Here is a 21919-nt window from a genome sequence, read left to right on the forward strand (position 1 = left end):
AAATCAGTCAAGATTCTTTCATAAGTTCACATAAATAACCTATTCAGTGATCACACTATAAATATGAATGACAAAATAAAAACTATTCAAATTACCTCATCATAAACATAAACAAAGCATAAAATTGGGAAATGTCTTCTTGTCAAATATTTGCCAAAGAAAATTACTAAAATATCCATATCTATTGAGCCAGAAATAGTCTACTAGTAGTGATATAAAAATGTCACTGAAGAAAAGAAAGGCCCTGTGTATAACAAATTATTTATAAAAGCACATTTAGAAGTAGCAAAGAACTAGAAACAAAGTTCATATCCATTGATTGTAGAAGGAACATGATGAATACAGAGAAACCTCAAAATAGTTATATGAAATTTATGTAAAGTAAAGCAAGCAGACCTGGAAAACAATATGCATGACTATTGCAGTGGAAATGGAAAGAGCAAAAATGATCAATACTAATATAATAAATACAAATAAAGCAAACTGAAGGTTTCAAAATGATAATGATCAAGATTGGTCTCAAATCAAAGTTATGAAAAGATGCCTTCTCATCTTCTTTGTAGAAGTGGGGGATAATGGATGTGACATCATTGTATATGACATCAGATTTTTTGATGTGCTATGTATTTTTGCAGATTTTTTCCCTTGCTTTAAAAAAATAGGTTTTATTGTAAGGAATGATCTTGAGATACAAGGGGAAAGCACTAAAGTGGTAAATATAGTGAAATAAAATGCATAAAATTTCTTTTTAAGAAATAGATTTGCTATTGTGGTGGAAGAAATCCTATGCAGAGTCACAATTGAAGAGAATATCTCTGTAGATGTTGAATTCTCCAGATGTTACTGTTTTCATAAAACATGGTTCTGTTTTCTTCAAGCCCTAGAATATTAGAAATTCTTGGAAGAAATACATAGCTACTCAAAAGAGTTTGAATTGACAGAATATTCAAGGAACCCCAAATGGAATAAAGAATATCTATTGCATGTGATCAATAGAACTTTTCCATTAATATGTATGCCTGGGAAAGACTATACAGGTGGTTAGTGAGTTTAATTCAGGATTAACTAGCTACTTATAACAAAGCTTTAGGAAGTTGCAAAGCTCCTTTAGTGGTACTAACCTTACTGTGAAAACAAAGACTTATCTTTTTAATATCAGCATTTTGCTTTTGTTTTTGTAGGTCAGATAGATATGGAATGTCTTAAGAAAAATAAAAATGCTTACACAGAAGGGCAGTAGAGAGTTACATGGAGGATGTGGGAAACTTCAAAGAAATGGAATGAAAAATATCAAGAAAATATGTTAGAAAGCAAAGATGGTGTAGCCGGTTATCTGTCAAGGGTGAGGAATGAAAGGTGGATAGCCAGAGTACACTACTATTATTTGCACAATATCAGGAGACAGCAAACTTATAGGAGGACAGAGACAAGTGCCTATATCCTTATCTGTAGTAGTGTTTTCTTTAATAGAATGGAGACTCCTTAAAGGCAGGGACTGTTTTACTTTTTCTGTCTGTATGCTCACCGCTTGACTTAGTGCCTGGCACATATTAGGTTTTGAATGAATGTTGGTGATTGTTTGAATCATTGTACAATTAAATTAATATCAGACCCTTTTGTAGAACATATAAATAAAATCAATAAAAAAAAAACAGAAAAAGTAGGCCAAATTGGAGACTAAAAAAATAACATAAATAAATAATAGCTTTGTTATCTAATGAGTGTAATTAAAAACCAAGTCAGAGAAACAACAAAAATTATAATAAACATAACAATGATATTATATGTGTGTATAAAATATGTGTATGTATATATAAATCTATTAAATGCAATTAAATCTATCTTTCTAACTTCCTATCTTCAGGGACAATTTTTTTCCTAAACACTTGCAAGAAAAAAATAACTGAATTGAGAATGCACTTAAAATTTAAAAAAAATTTAATATCAACAAATTAATAAATCCAAAACAAGGAAAAATTTTAATATTTAAGGAGAAAAACATATTGAAACAAAAATTTTAGAGAAACCATTGATTTAATTTGAAAAACCAAATTACTAAAGTAAAAAGAAAAATCAAAATAAATGGTGAGAAGAGATTTTAAAATATCAATATTTTTACACTTAAATTATATAAATTATATATATACACTTAAATAATTTGAAAATATTGAAATTATTATTTACAATTTAAAGATGCCCAAATTAACAAAGCAATAGATTGAATAAAAATATAATGTCAGGGGAAAAAATTCAACAAGCTATAAATGCAATGACTTGAGAAACAAATTTCAGAATAAGAGTGACTCAGAAGTGAATTCTATCATGCATTGAAAGATCTACACTTCACCTAACTATTTCTATGTGATAAATATGGTTTCTATGCACAACTCAGGGAAGGATAAAACAGGAATTAGAACTGTAGATCACTGATTGATCAATACATCAATTAGAACTGATATAAAAATAATATAATTTTATTGTTGTAGTTTCCAATAGGCTGAGTAGTATATACAAATGTAAATCAACCTATCTTAGGGAATTTCAACAAAATCAAATCACAAAATAATCAACATTGTTCTATTTTACTTAGAAAATGAATATAAAGAGTAATACCATGTAAAATATCCACAAAATATGTTAAATTTTTAATGATGAGCCTACCAAATTAGCATATTTAAGGAATGATGGATATAAATAATATGAAAGAATTACTTATGGTGAGGAAAGAAAATCCAAAAGAATAACTCTTTATGATCATGTAAATAAAGACTACCTTAAAAAACAAAAAAAAACAAAAACAAAAACAAAAAACCAAACCAGATAAAACAAAACTGGTTAAATACAATGGATAATATTGTCACTGTCTTATTAAATAAAAACAAATAGCTTTCTTTTCTCTTCACAAATATCACATTAAGTTATATAATCATATAACATTACAGTCATTTGGAGTCATTTTTTTTTCTGGTTTTGCTTAGCTATTTTCCAAGATTGTATTTTTTCATTTTGTTAAAAATAAAATCTGCCAATTAAAAGAAACAAATTTTTTTTCTGGAAGTTCTCTTTTCTCAGCTGTAGGGCAAGAAAGGAAACCCCATCTGTATTAACTCTACAATAAAGCAGTAGCAGTTGACCTTTATTTTAAGTAGGAGTCCGTTTACTATTCTTTCTATCTCCATTAATTTGTCACTATGTTCAGCAAGCAGTGAAGTAGTAGTAAGTGGCTGTTTTTTATTATTTTTCCCATTGTGTGGCTAACATCATAACTTTTTTTTGGTTTTGTTTTCTGCAGGCATGAAACCAGATTTAAGCAACGCATGTTAGAGCTGACAGACACAAACAACATAGCCTATTTATTTCTCTCAGCTGCCAACAGATGGCTGGAGGTCAGGACGGTACGTTCATTTCTTAATTTTGAAAGAGAAATCAAATAAAAGTGGTCTAATACAAAGAGGGAGACAATTCTAAGAACCCATCTCATGCAGAAATTAAGGACCAACTTTGGGTTTAACTGTCCTTTAAAATAGACCAGGTTTATTTATGTTTTACATTAAATTTGTTTTATTATTCCAGCTAATAGTAAGACAAATAACCTCCTCCCCCCACCCCAAACAATTCACCTGTGCCACATTTGTCTTTTGATTACATAAGTTAATGGAAGGACAAATATTTATATACCTTCAGAAAGAAAGTAGTGTTCAATTGAATAAATTTGTTAAGTGAACAGATCTACTAATTTTCTTATTTCACTGTTCTTACTTGACAGATACATTTGATTTTCCATTTTCCATTTGATTGGAAGGATGTTAGCTCAAGTAAATCCATCCGTCCCTTTTTCTCTGTTCTCTGTGCTGCTCATTCTGAGCTCCTTTTTATGTGTTCATGTTCTTTGCTTCCCTCTACCCCAGTCTTTTCTGTTCTTTTTTCTTTCTCTACTTAACCTGTTGTCAATTATGTTTACCCACAAAATGGCACTTTTGGTCACTCAACTGATTCTACTTCATAAGATAGGTTATCTCATACTCTAATAATTCCAGTGATGTTTTAGTTCACTCAGCATATATACTGGAAGAGTACCAAGCTACTTATTTCTTTCAGAATATAAATAATCATCTATCCCGTTTTTTCAGTGTTGGAGGATGGTACCTACATTATTGCAGATTTGACAATTAGAATTCCCTCACCTCTAGAAAACTTGACTTTAAAAAAAATTAATTTAATATACTTAACTGAATTTTAAATTGTGACATTAGCATAATGGAATCACCTACCTACAGAAAAGGTAAAATATTTTAAAGTAGTATTTGCAGCTTTTCCTGTTTGACATAGAATCAATAAAAATAGTACAACAATACAAATAAAATATCCTGTGAACTACAACAATGCTTCACATCTCTCACATGTCCAGATAAGAGCTAGACAATAGACAGAATGTTCCAAAATCAAGAGTTCTAAGCTGTTTCATTTTTCTTAGTGCCCACAGATATCCCTCTCAGAAGTGGGTAAAGGTATGTAGACAATACATCACAGTTCACAACTGATGATTGACTTGCATATACAAGAGATCTCATCATTAGGCAAAGACCAAGAAAATCTGGATGTCTTAGTTCTGGTGTGAACAGAAACTTCCCAATATCTAGAAAGAATATTCCCAATCAATGTCCTATGGCTGGAAAGAAATTCTTTCTCTTGCCACATATAGATTATCTTTTGAAGAATAGAAGCAGTAGACTCAATGGTAGATCACAACAAGGAGAAGCAATATTGGCTTGAAGTCTCTCTCTAACATTGAGACTTTTGTCTCTTATCCCTCTTTCTATCCATCAAATTTAATTTGAAATGTTAAAAAATAAAGGTTAAAATACCAACAAATCAAAGAATGATAAAATTCTAAAAGAAGAAAATCATTTGGCTGGTAGAAACATGAGTTAGAGTATGACCACCCGAGTTGCTCTGGCAGAAAACTAAGTATTTTTTTCTTTGTATGCCAAATAATGAGGACTTTACTTGTGTGAAATGTATCACTACAACATAACCTTTGAAAGCTGCTTATGTTTAAAAAAACCCAATGTTTTCTCTTCATTCCTTTGCACTAAACAATTCCAGCTTCTCTGGCATCTGCATTTCCATTTGCAAAAATTGTGTAACTCTATCTAAAAGCTGTCTTTCCAAGGCTTTGTCTTGCTGTGTGGTGAAAGGATAAAAGAATATTCACATATAATGAAGCCAAAAAAAATGAAAGAATGTCTTTAGAGTCAACAGACTTAAAATTAAAATACTCCCATGAGTGAGTCTATATGAGCGATTGTGAAACAAAGGGAAAGTTGTGTTGTAGGCAATACTAGGTGATTCCAGGAGTCTAAAATAGTCATATTTTAGGGATCTTCATTTAGAGAGCTTGTATTGCTTTTTTATCAAATCAAATATCCTATTGCAGGATAATATATCCAAAATCTATCTACCCCTTGGGCACTAATATGCCCAAGAAAAGATCTATCCAACACGAGTTAAATTCTGTGATTTTTGTATATTTCCCAGATTTGTAGATAATGGTTACTTTCACTAGAAATCCACATAAGTGTTTTTGAACCACTACAAGTCAGACCAGGTATTTTTTAGTGGAACATGTCTCTATAGCTAGGAAACAAAACCTTATTTTGTCTTGATAGTATGTCAGATTTGAAAAGTCTGAATCATTTAGGTTCCTCTGGTTAGTTCATTTAGAAGCATGGAAACTCTTCTCTTGAGTTGAAAATGTCAGTCAGCAGCAGTGGAGGAAGTTTTGCTTTTCACTGAATTCATTGTGCTGATTGATGATTTGGGCATTGTGTAACCACATTAACTAGCCAATGCCATTAAACCAGGAATCTAGACTAAATATCCCATCAGAAGTTATCCAGAATTTCTGACTTTCTTTTCTCTATTCATGTGATTGCCTTTGACTTTTTTAATGCCTATTTATTGACACCAAAAATTATACAGGTAATATTATTATTCAGTACTTCTTACTAAAGTTTTTTTTAAATAATAAAGAAGGTAGAAACAAGAAGCTTAAATGAGATCCATACCTAATTTGAGATCATGGCTTAGATGAAAGCCATAGCTAATCAAGAGCCTCAGTCTTCTGTATTACTATAGCTGTTACTACAAAAAGGAAGGAAGTAGAAAAAAAGATGATATTCTTTGATTTTCACTGGGAAATTATTCAGTGATAACTTCTATGATCCTTTGCTATATAGAAAAGAGAAAAATAAAATAGAATATGAAAAAAGATCAGGCATCTACAAATTATGTCAAACCTTGAATCATATGCAAAGAGACTTCATTTCTTAGGCAGTAGAGAACCAGGAGTGACATATCTAGATTTATGCATAGGGAAGAGAGTATAAAGGATGATTTAGAGGAAGAAGAGAATAGAGATGAGAAAACTTATTGTAGGAGGATAGTGCTGCAATATGATAAGAATAAAGCATGTGGTATATAGAATAATGGCAGTGGGAATAGAGAGAAGGGGAGGAGCATAAGAATTCTCATAAAGATAGAATTGAAATGACTTATTAATTAATTAGTTTACATATGAAATATGAGGGAGAGACCAAAATAGTAGAGGATTTCAAACATAATAGACTGGTATCATGGTACCAATGATAGTGACATTGCCTAAAAATAGTTTTAGATTAAATAGAACATATTTTAGACAATACAAATTTGAAATCTTTAGTCTGAAGGGCCAATAATGCACTTAAATATAGATGTTTTATAGATTGATGGAAGCGTAGATTAGGAACTCTCAAAAGAAACCTGTGGTTTGAAATACAGATTTGCAGATCATCTGTTTAGAATTAATAGTGGAAATCAGTAAAGCAACATAAATTTTTAAGAGCTTGATATCTATTTCACTAGACAAAGGTAAAATAATTTCTGCCTTCAAGGAGCTTATTTTCTATCAGAAGAGACAATACACACCTACAAAACGCATATAAGGTAGCCTTGTGATGGGAAGAACAGGTTAGCCCTAGCAGTGTGGGGGTGAATTAATAGAGACCTCGCATAAAAGATGACATTTGAGCTTAAATGAAAACATAGAATTGAATAAGGTTTCTTATTCAATTTTTTAAAGTTACTAAAGGAAAAAAAGATGTTAGAAAGACAATTAGGAAACTTCAGTGGTGTCAGAAAAGGAGCTATGAAGGACCAATGATGTGTAAGGTTCTAAACGTCAAAAAAGAGAGAGTACATAAATGAAGGATTATGGTGAGGTCAAGAAGGATTTCATAGAAATCTCCAGATTCCAGGCAAATAAGAATGTTATATAGAACAACTCACAAAATGACATATATACATATTAATAACTGACTAGATTAGAATTCTTTAAAATCCATTTTTCAGCCTTCCAACTCAACACTATTCTTACATGAAATTGAAAAGCCAAGGATATATGTCTCCAGGATCTATTACCTCATTTCAATGTCTCTTTACCTTGCCTTAGCATTCTCTTCTTTTCCAGGTATCCTGTAGTCTCATGATGCTGGCCTTTCCTGTCAAAAAGGAAAGTGGTCTGATTAACTTATACACACCAAAGTTTTATGAATTTTATTTGCTACCCTGTCCAAAAAAATCATCATATATTTAATAGTCTATGAAAAAAGGCAATGCTTAATCACAAAGCACAAATTACTAATGGTAGGGTTGGGAATATCAACATACCTTATATCATGTGCCTGTTTTAGCTGCACAAGAACTATCTCAATAGTGAGCAGGAATTAGATAAGAACAAAGGGTTTTAATGATGGTGTCAAGTTAACTTTCTAACTATTAGAACTGTCCCAAAATGGAATGATCTGCCTTGAGAGATGATGTGTCCTCCCTTCTTGTAGTTCTATATCAGAAGCTGAAAGAACAATTTATCAGGTATATTAGAGAATTCCTTTCAGTTAGACTAAATGGCTACCTAGGAAACTTCCAACTCCTGAATTCTATGATTATGAGGGGTGCTTAATTAGGTTGTTTTCTGGGAATGGAATTTATCCTAACAAATAAACAATTACACGACCCTGCCCTTTTAAAGAAAGCTTCAAAAAGAAAAAAAACAAGAACAAAAACAAAATACAAAGGATAGCAGATTTTAAACTGAAAGAAACCTTAAAGTCCACTGATTCATTCTCCTCATTTTATATATGAAGAAATAAGCTCATAGGGATGAAATGACTTATCCATATTCACATGAAGTTAGTGGCAGAACCACTCACTTTTGTGTAAACTTTGATAAATCATTTCATCTTTCTGGCTCTATTTCCTTATCTATACAATGAGAGACTAGATCTTCTGTGATCTCTATTGCATCAGCTCATGACCATCTGGGATCTTTTATCCTATGTGACTCTGGCATGTCTTCTAAAAAGATTCTGTATTGAAAAGACTAGAAGCCTTCCTATATATCCAATAAAGTAAAGCCAACAAGTCTTTATTAAGTGCCCTTTATGTGTCAAGCACCATGTTAAGTTCGGAGATGCAAAGAAAAGGAAAAAAAAAAAACAATCTCTCTAAAGGAGCTCATGGTCTAATGGAGAAGAGACTTTTTAATATTTTGTTGTTATCCATTTAGCACTCAGATTGTTCATCTCTTATGCCTCATTCTTGCTGTCTAACTGACCCATATCCTCTTTTCCAGTCATACATTTTCTTGATGGTATATTTTACACTGCTTTTTTGCATGCAAGTCCTTATAAATATATGATGATACTTATATCTACCATGTATTTATTACACCTGAGTATACCTTAAAATTTAATTGTTCTGAGATCTTGGGAATCTTTTAATTAAAATCATAGGACATCAGCAGCAAAATGTTAGTATTAAAGAGATAGGTCTTCATACCAAGAGAAACTTGGAACTGTTGAAATTTCTGTACAATTTTCTAAATGCAAATTATTCCATTCTTTCTTCTAGTCAATTCTGAACCTCACCCATTTTCTCTATATTAACTATTCAAGATATAAGTACATAATGAACTTCACATTCAGTTCAATTATATAATCTGGTCCACCCATGAAACAAAGAATCTAAATTTCACGGTCATAAGAAGGAGATAAATCTGTGATTAAAGTCTGGGAATAAATTCCTAGCAGAGAGCGTCTTTTATATGCCAGGGATACAAATGTAAAAAGTAAGAATAGTCCTTGCTGCCAAGGAGCTTTCATTGTCCTAGAAGAATATGATAAGTATGATAATATGATAAGTAATAAGATGATAAGTAAACATTAAATATAGGTATAGAAGTTCTTTGGTGAGAGTGATGAGCAGTGTTGTTGAGTCATTCTGTTTTGCCTTTTTCTTACTCCAGGTCCAGATGGGTTTTCCTGTGCAAACACTCCTTTGCTCTAGAAAATTGCATCAAATGATCTGTATTTTTTTTCTGTGTTTTTGTGGTTTCAAGACTTTAACCAGAGACAGTGTTCTTTCAAAACATTTCAATGATAGATCTGTTTCTTTCTCTTCTTTGAAAATACCCCCATTGCCTTCTTGTTTCTAATAAATATACCAAGACTAGCAAAGGTCTATGATTAACAGTGTGTTTAAAGATAAAGCAAGTATTTTTTTTTAAAAGAAAGGTAAACATACTTTTTAGTGTCTAGAAGTAAAGGCACATAATGAAGCCCAAAGAGAGAATATACTGACCTTGCAGTCTATAGCTCAGGAAGATTTCAATAATTAAAATGCACCAACATAATTTGTAATCTGCCATTCTTCCAACAGAATGATGATTCTAGTAATTCACCATAAGCAGGGTATGAATTGTTTTCAACAGTGATGATGCATTTATCATATGTATCCATACTCTTTTCCAGTCCTCTTTGTGACCAACAATTTTTTGACAAACAGAATAAAAATAAGCTACATTTATTTTGCTAATGAGGGTGCACAAAAATCACCAAGCAAGAATCTTTCATGTATTAGGATGTTTAAAATAAACATTATTTGAAACTGAGGTATACCTCTCTCCCACAAGGAACCACAAAAGTTCCTACTTTTATAAATTCATAGAGATAGGATTCGGATCTGGGGAATCTTAACTCCATACAGACGCTCCATCTAACCCTCTGGTTCATCATATCTCCACCTGTAGTTATTTCAGGAAAATCTCCTTAAACAAATTTCAGATTTGTTTTATGGCCAGGTCTTCCCAAAATAATTTGAGAGGCCTTTTCTAGAAAAAAATAATACAAAAGTATTTTTGTACAAAGTACAAAATAATAGATGTCAAAAATAAGACAGTATACATTTCATCAACCATAAAAGAAACAAAATAGGAGACAGTAACCTATCACAAATAACTTACAGGAACCCATAGAGACATAGTACACATGAACCACTCAAAGGACTCATACTGAAGACATTCATAAACAGATACTAAAGCCTATTACTTGTTCTATCATGCTCTCCCAGGAGATTAAGATTCCTAGACAACTGATTCAGGGGACTGATGAACAGTTTTCCTTTTTATCTCAGCCTGTATTGTCTGAAAAGCAATTCAAGGTCCAGATTTTCTGGCTAGCCAGGTCATATTTGGGGCTTTCAGGCACTAAAGTGATTCTGTCAGTAATAATCTAGCTTCTCAAAGAAATGGCACTGTTGCAACGAGCATCTACTGTTGTCAGTCAGTACATGAACTTCAAAATATCCTAAGTCATGAGTTTAAGTTCATAAATTAAGCACCATGGATGTTAGAAACATCCATCTCATGATCACCATTCAGTCACCTTTTCTCAAGGAAACAAATAAGTCAAAAGAGAAAGCCAATGATATATGATAAAGTTGTAGCCTCATCCACATGTACTATTGCCATATATATGTAACTGTTTCTAGGGAAAAAAGCAAAATCCATTGGGAAAATTCAAAAGAAAATTGTTGGAAATGTCCTAAGCCAGACATTCAAAAATTTTGGGTTAATGGACAGCTCTTCTTGCCTCAGTGAACGTTTTTCTTTGGCACACCTCCTATCCCAACACTTTCCACTCTTGTCATGGGGACCAACTAGTAGTCACTGGTCATATATACACTTTAGCAAGGTCCCAAAACATGGATGTCAACAGAAGTTGCCTTGCTCAGCCTCATCACCCTTGTATTATAAAAAGATTACATTTTCAAGAAAAAATATCAGTTATACAAGTTCTATATTGTGCCAGACATATGGCTTTAACTAACTTCTGGAATGAACTGGATTACTTTTTATATTCAAAAATTTTCAAAGAAGTTGGGTACTTATTCTAAGGAGTCTGATCAGGCAGATAGATAAATAGATTTTCATATCTAGCTTGGAAAATCATTTGTACTTTCCAAGTCTCACTTTCTCCATCTTGTTTAGAGTAAGTGACTTCTAAAGTTCCTTCCAGTTCTAAAATTCTATGGTTTTACCTTTCTATTTTGTTTATATGTAGCATAGTATATCTTTCCATAGTACTCTAGTCATGTTGGATTTTGTACTATCTCCTCTATAATACCCCGATACTTTTCTGCTTCTGTGTCCTTTGCCTCTCCTTTTTTATCCTGTCTGTATACTCATGGATTTCCATAGCCAAGAAAAATTCATCACAAAGTGTTAGCTTATTGTTCATGGTTTTTTGTTTTGTTTTTTACTTATTGGAATTAGTACTTAGAAAGAGACATTAATCTGTTACTTTAGCTAAAAGTGATACCTTTCTAGCATATTACAAAGCACTAGAGTTTATACTGTGCTTACATATCCTTCCACAATTCAGAATCACTTCTATACCACAATGAAGCATTTGAATGAGACTGTGTAGGAGAGAATATAACAACCTATTATGATTATCATCTGTTGACTATCAAAAAGTGTTTGATATGGCAGGACAAAATGTTGCCTAAAAATTCTTAGAGCAGAATGTCTCCCACCCATACAACAAGATCATTCAGAATTCCCAAGGATGTACAGCAACAGAAATAACTATATTCAATGAGGCTTTGCTAATAAATCAGTTGAGGTTATCCTTCCACTGAGATTCAACACACAGTTCAAGTTAAGAAGGAATTCTCTGTGGATAGCAAATGCCTCTAGAAGCTACTGTCTGCAGATAATGTTGTATTGGTTGCATCAAGCTGTAGAACAGGTAAGAATCTCCTGGAAGAAGTCTGTAATAATTTAAAGTAATTTGACCTGCTCATCAACACAGCAAAAATCAACTGGATAAGGAATGTCTACTACCCATATTTCAATTAACATCCCATGGCATTTGTTTATTGGTATGATTCTTGGATAGTATAGATGGTCAATGAGTTGAGCCCTGATTGGAAATAGTGAAGAAGATGGGATTGCAACATTTTTGGAAAATTACAAGGCTTCTTTATTGACCCCAGAGTTTTCATGAAAGTAAAGTCTCATCTTTCTAATATTACTTTTCTACCAATGCTATATGTCAAGGAGACAAGGAGCACCTTTAATTCTAAAGAATTAAAATTAAATGTGTGAAGGGATATATGATTAATATGAATAGGCTGCAGCATGTAACCAGTGAAGAATTCTGCAGAAAAGCAGAAATAAAGAGATCATCATTGAATTGTATAACAAGAAGAAAAGATGAGTTAGATACATGACGAGTAAAAAAAAAAAAAGAGCTTCACTTGTCCCTCAAAATGGCATGAGAAATTGAGAAAGGTTTCTAGCATATGGGATAAATTCTTTATAGTAAACTTTTAGGATAACATGACAGATCATAACAATCACATAATAAGAAAGCATAGATGAATCAAGATCTAAATTATTGATGAAATCACAGGTCCATTTGAGTATTTGAGAATGCTTTTGCCTTGATGCCTCTTTAATTCTTATCTATGCCCAGTTTAAATGTCGTATCTCCAGGAGGCAGGTTGTATGGTAGAACAGTTTGGATTTGAGACATGTTTACATCCCATTTTGGTTGCTATATATGCAGCTGAAATCTGAGCTTCAGTTTCCTCATCAGTCAAATCAGGAGCTGGGATTTGATGACCTCAGCATTCTTTCTAAGTAAAAGAAAAAATCCAATTGCTTCTAAAGCCTTTTTTTATTCCAAAAAGTTATTAGATATGTTTTCCTTAAGCCTTTTCTTAGTCCTATTCATGTACCTCTCTTGTGTGATTATTCTGTATGACTTTATATTATAGTTATCTTTGTGTATGTTGCCTTTCTCCATAAGGGAAGGAGCCATGTCATATTTTATAGTGTTCTATATTTTGAAGATGGCTAATAAATGTTCATTGGAATGATGAGATAGACTGTGTATGATAATATGGGATGTTATGTGATACCCCAGAAAAAAAACCTGATTGGCATTTCAGCAACTTCATTCTTTTCTGAGTTTCTGAGAGATAAATGGTCCAAATTTTAATAGGCAGCCTGGAATAGAGTCTTGCCAAGGCTATGGCTTGCATACTAAAGAGTTCTAGCATAGCAGTCACAGTACATTGGTGAAAAGCCATGAACTAAAACAGACACAAATAAAGGCAAAGTGCTAAAATTAGAGACACAAAGAATTGCCAATCTGAACAAAGAAATTTTCCACCTAACGTCATTGCTGACATTCCTCTGAAACTGTAGGTATTTAGGCTTATAAGACATATGGGAAATGTAGAATAGTACTTTCTCTGGTGGTCATTCCCTAATAAAAAAAAGTAGTCCAGTCTCATTGGTTTGAAAATTTGGAAATAACCTATTTTTATTACTTTTTAGGATTATCTGGGAGCATGCATTGTTCTCACTGCAGCTGTTGCATCTATTGCATCGATTACTGAAACATCTTATTCTGGTCTGGTAGGATTGGGCCTCCTGTATGCACTTACGGTACGTATAAAAGAAACTAATTTAGGGGGAAAATGGATTTGTATAAAAGATTTTATATATTTACACATATATACACACAGAGAGATACATATCTATGTACACACATATATAGACCTATATTTACATATATGTATATAGATACAGATATACAAATATACACATATTACACACATATATATTTTTAATCCAACATATGGATATCTTTCAAGGTTAGTTCTTGTTAATGTGTGGTAGGGGAAGAACTTGAAAGAAATAGCAAAATGACTGTCTTGTAAGCACTGGATTCAGAGCAAAGCCAAACAAGTTCAGGACAACTTGGAGTAGATTCAGACTCGGAAAGCTAATTTTTTTTCATTGCAAGATCTTCCCCCTCCCCCATACCCCAGTGCACACAGGAATACACACACACACACACACACACACACACACGTGCGCACTTATACTCAAAGTGCTCCTAATCTATAAAAAAAGACACTACTTGTTTAATCACCCTCTGTTTTCTGTGTTGCCACGTAATACTTTATATAGATTGTATTTATTAATTAAACATGGAGAAATGAATGAATTATTAGCCTAATGTAGGCCACCAAAAATACTTCAAAAGTTTTTTTTTTCTTTTTTTGGATCAAGTCACTATTAAAGTATCTAGGCCTTCCTAGATTATCTTAGACATATAGATTTCATTTACAGAATTTTCATTTGGATAAGGAAAATATATTGTTGCATGTGACATTATTTAATAATAATTAGAACTTATAAAGTATGTTAAATACACTCAGATTTGAAAGTAGAATCAGAAGTCATGTTTCAGGAGCTCTTAAATAAAGGTCAATGAACCTATTTGTGTGTCTCTCTGTATGTGTATGTTTAATTTTTTTTTAGGCTGGTATTATAACATTTATTAAAAGAATGCTAATGGTTAATAGAAACAACAAAGAAGCAAAGAATTAAAATGCAAGCTATGTAAAACCAAAATGTGTCTAATATATTCATTCCGTAACTAACTAAAAGCCCAAGAAAGAACATTCTCAACATAATAAAGGACTAAAACACAATTGGCTTATTAGTTATCAAAACTGTGGATTTTGCATTTTGTGCCCTTTTATCAATCAGGAAAAGAAATCAAAAAAGAATGTTTGGAATGTTATATAACAGATATATAAAACAAAGTAGAAAATTACATTATAAACTTGTAACAATGGTTATAACTATATTATCTTACATTTTCCCCCTAGACATTAGGTTTATCATATATACAAAGCATGTAAGAACTAAGATAATAAAGAACAGACAAAATACATGTCAGCATGTATGATACCATATAAATGATACACCCATCTTACTACTCTCAAAATTACATAATAGTGTCAGAAAAAAGTCTCAAAACTACATATTTTAATTTTAATTTTTAAATTTTTTTTGCTGAGGCAATTGGGGTTAAGTGACTTGCCCAGTCATACAGCCAGGAAGTAAGTATCTGAGATCAGATTTGAACTCAGATCCTATTGACTTCAAGGCTGGTGCTCTATCCACTGTGCCACCTAGCTGCCCCTAAAACAACATATTTTAAAAAGAAACAAATTCAATAAAGAAAGAGAATACTGAAAACCAAGACATTCAGAGATTTCAAAGATTATGCTTTTTCAGTTGAACCAAAATTGGATCAACTAAATTTTCAGACGTTTGTTTAGAGCAAAGGTTACTCAGAAATGTTATACGTGCATTTCACACAATTACCTTCTTCCCAATAGAAGACTTTGATAAACATATAACATACCCAGGTTTAGCATAGTTGAGAGATGAACCTGAAACAAATACTGATGTTATTTTAACAAATTTCTCCTCAAATCTTTTGAGACTCACAAGTTTATTCAGCCAAACAAAATCAAAATCAAAATAGCACAGCATATATTGTAAGAAAATTAAAATATTATATATGTAATAGGCAGACAAAATAGGGACACATTAAATATAAATTAGCTAAATATAAAGGGATAAATGTCTATTGTACAGTATATAAAAAGGTGATAGATAAGGTCACCATGCAAGTGTTTACTGAGTTTTTTTTTAATTAAAGGTTTTTATTTTCAAAATATATACATGGATAATTTTCAACATTCATTCTTACAAAATCTTGTATGCATGTTTAATTTTAATAGGCATATTTCCATATAATTAGTTTCCTTTGTAATCATGTTTATTTTATGCATTTATAACAGTAATAGAAGGGGTCCATAGATTTTGTTAGATCATGCTATATAAAAATGCCAGTCCAAAAAATCCCTCATAGATGGCAAGCAGTCAATAAACCTTAGTTTGGATTTACTAGGAAGGAGAACTCACAAACTTCTAAAATATATTCTACTTTTGAATATTTCTAATTACTGGTAAAATGTTCTGTGCAAAAAGCCTTAATTTTCCATTTTTCAGCATCTACATTAAACCATTAGACTATTCTTTGGAATATGTCCAATCAGTCCCTCTGAATTTACCTATTTGTACTATCCTCTAACTTAAAACTCTCCTTTCTGTCAACAAGAATAGCAGAAAAAATTTTGCTTTGTTTCATTCTAGAGTAACATCAACACATTTGCCCTACCATAATTGACCTACCAATCTAATAACCCTATCAAAAAGGAAAATGGGATTTGTTTGTTATTTTCTATTAGGTTCCTTCCTTGAATTTTGTCTTCTGTGGATTTCTGGGTATCATTACAATTATTCTTCCTACATTGTAATTACTGTCTGCAGAATTTACTTTGATATATAACTGTAGGCAGCTTCCTATCTCTCCTCCTTACTCCCACTTATTCAGTTTAATTTTGATTTTGACAGCATCAAGCAAATACTTTATTTCCAGACTTTGTTGTTTTCCATTCCTAGACACTTACATTTTGAGCCATAGTCTGAAAATGCAGTCACAATTATAAAATCATGAGTTCTTTAGGTATTCTAATAAGATATATTTATCTAAGAATTTTCATTTTTGATTGAATGTCAAGGTTTCTTGTTGTTTTCAGTGTGTTCCATATCTTGGAGGCAGAAATATATAGTACTATGTATTCCTATTTGTATTGGAATATAGTTTAGTTTTATAATAGAAAAATTGAAATAAATAATTAGATTTTTAGAAAGTCTCTTTACAGACGACTTTTCAGGACCACATCTCTTATATGAAGTTATTCTGTAATAACAACAAAGTTCTATAGGTTTCATTTCAATATGTAATGTCAAGTGTAAGTCTTGGTCTTAATTAGATAATTCTGGCTAAAATTACAGTTTAAGGCTTGAATCAGTTGGATTGTCAGTGTAGCTGAGTAGAAGGAGCCTTAAATTTATCATCAGATGGCCATCTTGATTTGAATCCATGCCCTGCCAATCATTTGACCATGAGCAAGTCCCAGATTATCCAAAATTCAGTTTCCTCATGTGTAAAATGAAGGAAGTGGACCAGACAATCTCAGGTGTCCTCAGCTCTTTATATTTAAATTTGGATAAATACTGATTCTCTGCTTTGTTTTGTCTTCTTCATATATGGTTATTATATAGTTTCCTATATCATATTAAAGTAAAATATAATTTGTTTAAAATTGCAGTTTTCACAATTTGCTTCAGAATTCTTTCAGAAAATAATTTTAAATGAACATTATTAGTTTAGTGTCTTTCTCTTTTTGATGTTATTACTTGTAGCAAATCATTTGCCCTGCCTAAATCCATTCTCCTTTACTTATTTAATCCCTATTCATTCTTCAAGGTCTATCTCAAGGTCACAGCATCTATGAAGTCTTTCCAACAGTTCTGACACTTAATGATCTCCTATATCATCTATTTTGTTCTTCTTCTACATCATGATAGACTTCTAAAATGCTAAATTGTGTGATGAGTAAGTTAGCTCTTAGGATCTTTACCCGCATAATGTTTTCCAAATGCATCTTGGGTATTGGTTTATCTCCAGATTGTATGTTTTTGAAGCTATACCATGTCGTATTTGTTTTATATTGTGATAGAGTAATTTTAAAACTATTGTCAAATACCAGATATTTCATTTAAAATTTTTTTCTTGTCTCCTTCTATAGATAACCAACTATTTGAATTGGGTTGTGAGAAATTTGGCTGATTTGGAGGTCCAAATGGGAGCAGTAAAAAAAGTAAACAGTTTCTTGACAATGGAGTCTGAAAACTATGAAGGAGCAATGGGTATTATTCTATGTGTTATTTTCATAATCTTCATCTTTTCATTTTCCTTGCTTTAAGCTAAAAATTTGAATGTTACTTATTCATTTTAATAACTATGTAAAGCTATATTGGAAAACCAAATTCTTCATCAAAAGAGGAATGGGGTGAAAGAAATTGTTTTGATCATTCAAATTAAAAAGAACTTTTTGTTTGAACTAACCAGAAAAAAAGCTTTAAATCTTAAACGTATTTAGCTATGGAGACTTTGCAAGATATACAATGTATGAACAGTTACAGTTAATTTAAAGTCTAAAGAATTAATAAGTGGAAGTATTACTAAAGATGAACACTTCTTAGTATTAAACCCAAAGACCCCAGCTTCTTTCAAAAGAAATCATTATTTGACAAAAACTGCTGGAAAACAGTGTGGTAGATACTAAATATGAACTTATAGCTTACACCATATACAAAGATGAGGTCAAAATGGGTACATGATTTAGACATAATGAGTGATACCATAAATAAATTAGGAGAACAAGGAATAAACTGTCTGTCAAATCAATGGAGAATGGAAGAATTTATGACCAAACAAAAGAAGGATGTAAAATGGATATTTTGCACATATCAAATTAAAAAGGTTTTGCATTAGTAAAACCAACACAACAAGATGAGAAGAAAAACACAAAACTATCAAACACTTTTTACAGCAAATGTCTCTGATACAGTCCTGATATCTCAAATATAGAGAGAAATGAATTCACTAATTAATAATTATATAGGTCATTCCCCGATTAATAGTCAAAGGATATGAATAGGCAGTTTTCAGATGAAGAAATCAAAGCTATCTATGGTCATATGAAAAAATGCTCTAGATCATTATTGATTAGAGAAATGCAAACTAAAACAACTCTGAGGTACCACTTCATATTTATTGGATTGGTTCATATGACAGAGAAGAAAAATGTTAAATGTGGAAGGAATGTGGGAAAATTGGGACACTAATACATTATTTGGTGGAGTTGCAAATTAATCCAACCATTCTGGAGAGAAATTTGTAATCACACCAAAAGGCAATCACATTTGCATAACCTTTGATCCAGTAATATACCACCATTAGGTCTATTCCAAACAGATTTTTTAAAAAGGGAAAATGGTTTACTTGTACAAAAAATATTTATTGCAGCTCTTTATGGTGGCAAAGAATCAAAAATTTAAGATTATACTCATCAATTGGGGAATGGTTGAAGCAGTTATAGCATATGAATGGTATGGAATGCTATTGTGCTATAAGAAATGACAAGCAGGAAGATTTTAGAAAAATTTGAAAAGACATACATTAACTGATACTGAGTGAAGTGAACAGAACAGGGAGAACATTATACACAGTAACAGCAACATTGTTACATTGATCAACTATGAATGACTTAGCTATATTTAGCAATATAATGATCCAAGAAAATTCTGAAGGTCTCATGAAGAAAATTGCTCACATCAAAAAAAAAAAAAGACATGGTGAAGTTTGAATTCAAATCAAAGCATACATTTTTAATTTCTTTGTGTGTGTGTGTGTGTGGTGTGTGTGTGTGTGTGTGTGTAGAGGTTCTTTTGAACTGTTTCTTTTTTTACTCAATAACATTTTATCTTTTCAATTACAGGTAAAGAGAGTTTTCAACATTCATTTTGTAAAGATTTTGGGTCCCAAAATTTTTTCTTCTTTTTGCCCTTATCACCTCTTTTTCCAAGACAGCAATCTGACATAGATTACACATGTATAATCATTTTACTGTATCTTTTTTCACAGAAGGACTAATATGGAAATATGTTTTACATGATTGTACATATACAGCTTATATTGAGTTATCTACCATCTTAGGGAGGACAGAGATGAGAGAGGGAGGGAGAAAACTTGAAACTAAAATTTTTTAATAAATGTTACAATTTGTCTCTTTACATGTAATTAGAAAAACTAAAAATACTATTAAAAATAAAATAAACCATTCCTACATTTACTAGGAAAATAGTAGGTCAATTCTTCTAAAATAATTTTTACTGGTTGAAGTACCCATCTAAAATAGATTCTTAATTACTTATTCTAGAAGTATAATACCAAAGAATCATAATTTTGGACCTAGATGTGAACCTTAAAAGCAATCTAGTCCAAACTCCTCAGTTTGCAGATGAGGAAACTAAGTCTGAGAGAGGTTAAGTTAACGATCCAGCTGAGACTAGCATTCAGGTTCAGAAGACTTCTAGTTCTTTAAAGCTTATAAAGCTATATGATGTAGACTTTAATATTAGTGTCTTTTTAGCTATGATTCTGAGCTTTGCTGGGACAAAAATGATTGACAGGATTTTCAAATTTTGCATCCGGAAGGAATATTTGAAGGTTGAAGAGGTGGGATCCTTCTTAACTATCCCAAAATAGAGGAAAAAAAAGAGTTTTAGTTTTGAATTTCTCACTCAGTATGTAATTTTACTTAAATAAATATCACAAAACTCATATCAATGTTATTTTAAATTAAAAAAGAGCTTAATCTTAGTAAAGGAAGCATATGGTTTATTGTTTTAAATTTTGTGTATCTTTTCCCAGATCCATCTCAAGTTCCAGAACACTGGCCACAGGAAGGAGAGATCAAAATTCATGATCTGTGTGTCAGATATGAAAATAATCTCAAACCAGTTCTTAAACATGTTAAGGCTTATATCAAGCCAGGGCAAAAGGTATGGGAGCTCTCACTGTCATCCTTTGATTTGCTAATTGATTGGTATATAGAACCAATGAAAGTTAAAAGCAAGAATGACACCTAAATCACCATCATGTAGGAAAGTCCAGAAGAAAGGTTGTTTTGAGAAAAGCTAATAAAGTTTTATTCTGAATGTTGGGCTTGATATATCCAAAGTACTTTTACTTGGAAATGGTATTTACCCAAGAAGATTAACCATGTTATCCAAATGTGTTTTGGTGGCATTTATCTAACATATTATGCACTTTGACATTCAGATCGTTTGCACTATGAAATAAAATACAAGTAGAAAGTATATCTTCAAAATTAGTAGAATAGAAAGTAAGCAATGATTGACTCCCCCATCCCAATCTTTATTTACTATCTCATTAAATTCCAACCCCTGAATTTTACAATTGTGTTTTTTTATATCTAAGAACTGATTTTCATCATGATTTTTCTTTGGTAATGACTTATATATGCAGAGTAATGATATTTTAATTTTAATAGGATATGTGTATAATAAGAAACTTTGCCATAGACAGGTAGTGCCCAAAGAAATCCCAGAGTTTCTGGAATCCTGGCATCTAGTGAAATTGGTTGAGTGTTAAATATAGTATAGGAGGAAAACTGCCACTGACATTTATGAATACAAAATTATTCCACAAGAAGAGTAAGCAGTGAAGATCTCCAAGAGAAAGTTTCAAGTGACTGGCCTGAAGAGAGAAATGAATAATAGTAGCAATGTTTCCTCAGAAGGCTGTCCTCATACCTCAGAATTTGCCATCATCTCTATCTCTAGCCCATTCTTTTGCAAAAAAAAAAAATCTCTCTTATCTTGGCCTTTAAGATCCTAAAATTTTCTCTTCATGAAGAGAAAGAGATAGAAAGAGACAGACACAGACACAGACACACTGAGACAGAGAGAGAGAGAAGGAAGGGAGAAAAGTAGGCAGGCAGGCAAGAAGGCAACTTTTTGAATTGAAGTTTCACTAAGCAGCCACTTAAGAATTTTTGCATTTAGAGGTTTTAATCCCTTAATTATTTTAGTAATTTGAGTAGCAAGAACTTTCAGTCTTATTCTACATGTCATTGTTCTTGAAATGATCACCTTGAAGACAGAATTAGACAGTATAATGTTCAGAAAACCAGCTAAATACAGAAATCAATGATAAAGAAATGA

General features: G+C 31.8%; 1 protein-coding gene across 5 annotated transcripts in view; it reads left to right on the forward strand.

The window, feature by feature from the left end:
• The window catches only part of ABCC9 (ATP binding cassette subfamily C member 9), a 189930-nt gene that overhangs the window by 147014 nt on the left and 20997 nt on the right, over positions 1-21919 (forward strand). For 4 of the 5 annotated variants that reach the window (XM_051962651.1, XM_051962652.1, XM_051962649.1 and 1 more), the window contains 4 exons: positions 3293-3395; positions 13727-13837; positions 17914-18034; positions 20604-20734. In XM_051962651.1, coding sequence (XP_051818611.1) covers positions 3293-3395; positions 13727-13837; positions 17914-18034; positions 20604-20734 — 466 coding nt within the window. Of the gene's footprint in view, positions 1-3292; positions 3396-9343; positions 9548-13726; positions 13838-17913; positions 18035-20603; positions 20735-21919 lie in introns of those variants that run through there. The other variant, XM_051962654.1, reaches the window with a different exon arrangement.

Source organism: Antechinus flavipes, chromosome 5 (assembly GCF_016432865.1).
Source record: "Antechinus flavipes isolate AdamAnt ecotype Samford, QLD, Australia chromosome 5, AdamAnt_v2, whole genome shotgun sequence".
Classification (NCBI taxonomy): Eukaryota; Metazoa; Chordata; class Mammalia; order Dasyuromorphia; family Dasyuridae; genus Antechinus; species Antechinus flavipes.